General features: G+C 37.6%; 1 protein-coding gene across 1 annotated transcript; it reads right to left on the reverse strand.

The window, feature by feature from the left end:
- Positions 1-324: 324 nt before the first annotated feature.
- Positions 325-1,116, reverse strand: LOC145662825 (zinc finger MYM-type protein 1-like). The gene has a single exon (XM_081728720.1). It carries the CDS (start codon positions 1,114-1,116, stop codon positions 325-327), a length of 792 nt encoding a protein of 263 aa, XP_081584846.1.
- Positions 1,117-3,576: the final 2,460 nt, after the last annotated feature.

The following is a 3,576-nucleotide window of genomic DNA, read 5'->3' on the forward strand; positions in this document are numbered from 1 at the left end:
GAAGAAATCTCCAAAAAGGGTATTTTAAAAGTAAAGAGGAGTACTATAGTTAAACATATGTTTCTTGATATCCTAATTTTCTCCGAAAATTTGCCTGAAGGATATTTTGCAATTGAGTGTGTGTGGGGGGGGGGGTAGCCCCGGCTCACCTTCTGAAAGACATACTGCTTACCAATTATACAAGGAAATCACAATATTAGGAAACCCAAATATTAGCCAGTAAATATCACAGTTATAATTTTGATTTAATAAGTTAATATTTCACTCACCGCTACAGCTCAGCATGAATCGAAATGTAATGGTATAGAAACTGGAGTTGAATTGTTAATGGAGCTGCAACTGCCTTCCTCGAAGTGTTGCTTCTGAATCAAATTTGTCAATAATCTGAGAAACGTTAATGTTGTAATACCTTTCTATGCACAACACAGCTAAACTACGAAGTCTTTCTTGACCCATAATGCTACAAACGTACGATTTTAGCCGTCTCAGGCACGAAAAAGACCGTTCACTGGTTGCGGAACTTACAGGCACGGTCAGAAAAATCTTATAAACTTGGTTCAAGTTTGGGAAGCATTCGTAAAGGTTCAATTCTGAAAACAAATTTAGACAATCATTTTCAGTCTGTCTCTCTGTACACAAATTGGAGAAAACTGTTAACTCTGATGTCAGCTCAACTTTGGGGATTTTGTAGGTGTTGCTGACAATTGTGATACTTTCTGCTGATGGTTTGTGTTGATTCAACATGTCGTGGAGTGAATGAAGAACCTGCATATCATTTTCTTTGAGCTTATTGCTAATATCTGCCACAAGGATATCAATAACGGAACAGTACACTTCACGTCTGTAATATTCAGCTGCTGTCACACACTCGGAAGAAGTATCACCACCACTAATTGCTCGTGGGATTCGTCTTCTTCGTGGAACGTTCGGTGTACTACATCCCATGGTTTCTGCAATTTCTTCTGTTTCTGTCCACAACGTATTGAAACCTTCCTCACTCCGTAAGGACTTAAGGCTACGGATAGTGGCTTGGGACAAATTTTTCACAGTAGAAATATTGGCACGTGTTCTGTAAGTGCATGGACAGTTGATTCGTCTATTCAAGAACCGTCTCATCAGTTTAAGGCAAAACAGAAATAAAAAGTCATGAACATTTATTAACAGTGAATGCGTGTCTGAGCCGTAAATTTGATCGTGATCTGCTATTTCCTATAAAGTTTCAACTACTGGTCCAAAATTTTCTAAAACTGCTCGAATAGCTTCCAATCTACAGTTCCATCTAGTATCGCTTAAAGATTTTAATGTTATCAAATGTTTTGTTTTCTCCTTGACGTTGAATATTTTCAAAAATAGCGTGCCCTTTTGACGACGCTTCTATGAAGGATTGCAAACTAATCGTTAACGTGTTATTCCAAACAAAATCTGGACATTAATTCCAACAACTGAGCTAATGTGGCAGTACTTTGACTCGTAAACATTGTAAAATTATTTACTACCATTGCTACAAGTTTCTTTTAATAAAATAATTGTATTATAGCCATGAGGTAACTAAAAACGACCACAAGTAGCTTTTCTGTCATTGGTGTTGTATGTGTTGCCTAACCAAACACTTAAAAAACTTTAAGTCCGTTGGGGCAGGGTAAGGGGTTGTTCAAGAAAATAAAAAAAAATCAGTAAGGTCGGTGCCACTAATGGCACCTTTTCCACACCAGCCGTCATCGAATTTCCAACAAAAGTGCAAAACACTCCACCCTAGTGTGTATGCCTAGCGAATAGCATTGGAGAGGTGGAAAATGGCCACGAACTGATCCGACCGGCCATCCTGACTGAGTGATTGAAGTTTAACCTGGTACCTTTTGTCAAGCCAGGGACGCTGTCTTTTCACTTCCTTGCCCCACCCTTCTCTTGACCTGGTTAGTGGCCTAAAGACCTCAATAAATTGAAACAAAAACACAAAATTAAGCAAAACGGTGTTGTATTCGCTACAGCTCAGTTCACAGATAACACTGGATGACTATCCTAATAAGCTTCAGAAATTTTTTTGGTGGCAGTTGCTCCCTTGCCACTCTTAAGTTACGCCTATGTCCTTTCCGATTAAATAGAGAGCAAGCCAATAGACTCACAGTGCAGTTGTAGTAGTCCGTCAGCAGTCAAGCAAATCTGCAATCTTTGATAAAATGCAGGAGCTGAGCTGTCGTTGATAATACTGTAATTACAAGTGAAGTATTCCAATTTAGTGCCAAGAAGAATGTTTAAACTGTAGTTCACGTTTTCTTACAATTTGAAGAAGTACCCGTTTCTGAGAGCAACGAAGTTGAACTATGAAGTTGAATGCAAAATTTGCAATGGATCTTTTACCATTGCTCCTGGTAGAAACTCGGACAATCTCCAACATCAAAACACAAGCAAACATAAGATGGTTTCGAGTGGTTTTACATCTATAAGCACAGGGAAGATGAGTAATTTTTTGCAGCAAAACATTAGATAAGTTAACAAGAATTATAAATAATATTTTCACAGGCTAGAGCCACAGAATTGTGTTTTAGTCTAGGATTTAGAAATATGTAAATCGGACACTGACAATTACACACAACGCAAGGAGAAAAATTAGCTAAGTTTTCATCAGATTAAACTGACAAACGTAATTTTGATAAATACAACCATGAAAATAAATATTCCTAAACGCACGAAGAATATTGAAAGTAGATTGTATCACTGATTTAGATTGTTTTCCCGTAAAGTATTTTAACAAGACGTGATCATGAGTTTTTAAAGCGATTCGTTTGTAGTTGGATTGTACTGTAAATATCTCATTGTAACCATATGGTCTAGCTCATCGAATATTAATGAAGAAAATTTTAATTTTTAAGTAAACCTCGTATAAAAGCACTCTTAAGAATTTTTCTCTCAGCAAACAGACGAATATGCATATATGTGTGCGTGTGCGTCGCATTTGCGACAGAAATCTTGGTGATCCTTTCGTCTCTCCAAATAAAGTGCTAAAATTCAGCACAGGGAGCAAACTTCATCTCCAAAAATTCCTGCCTATGGGTTGTCATAGTTATTTTTAGCTTTGACATCACCAGGCTGCATTGTGAGCCTGTCCGCTGCGTAGAAAAGCGAGAAGACGGAGAGAAAAATTAAGTTAGTCTGACAAGTGTTTCTGGTTTGTTAACAGCATATAAACAAGCAGTGCTTACAAAATAATATTTTACTTCAGCTAAGCACAATTGTACAAACAGTACAATTAAAACTAAGCATAAAATGCTGTTTACGTACGTCTGCATATTTCAGAATAATATAAAATATCATTAGTGCAACTCTCAAAAGTTAAATCTAAAGGAGTAGCAGCCAATGGAAAAATTACAAGACTACACAAAAGAAGATAAACGGAAAGTGAGGGACTTCACCCGCAACCTTAAGGACATCCCCCTGGAACCACCAAAAAAATTTTCCTCCAGCATCAACGTGAGTGAAAAGTAACAGCTACAAAGCTAACGATGTAGTGAAGCTTAACCGGTAACCCGCGACTATCGCGCCTTCCGCGATTGTAATAAGAATAATTGGGCCAAGTGT

Source organism: Thermobia domestica, chromosome 10 (genome assembly GCF_964235325.1).
Source record: "Thermobia domestica chromosome 10, izTheDome1.hap1.1, whole genome shotgun sequence".
NCBI lineage: Eukaryota > Metazoa > Arthropoda > Insecta > Zygentoma > Lepismatidae > Thermobia > Thermobia domestica.

Excerpts from the sequence above, each read along its gene's own strand:
- LOC145662825 (XM_081728720.1), bottom strand. The coding sequence starts at position 1,116 with ATGAGACGGTTCTTGAATAGACGAATCAACTGTCCATGCACTTACAGA.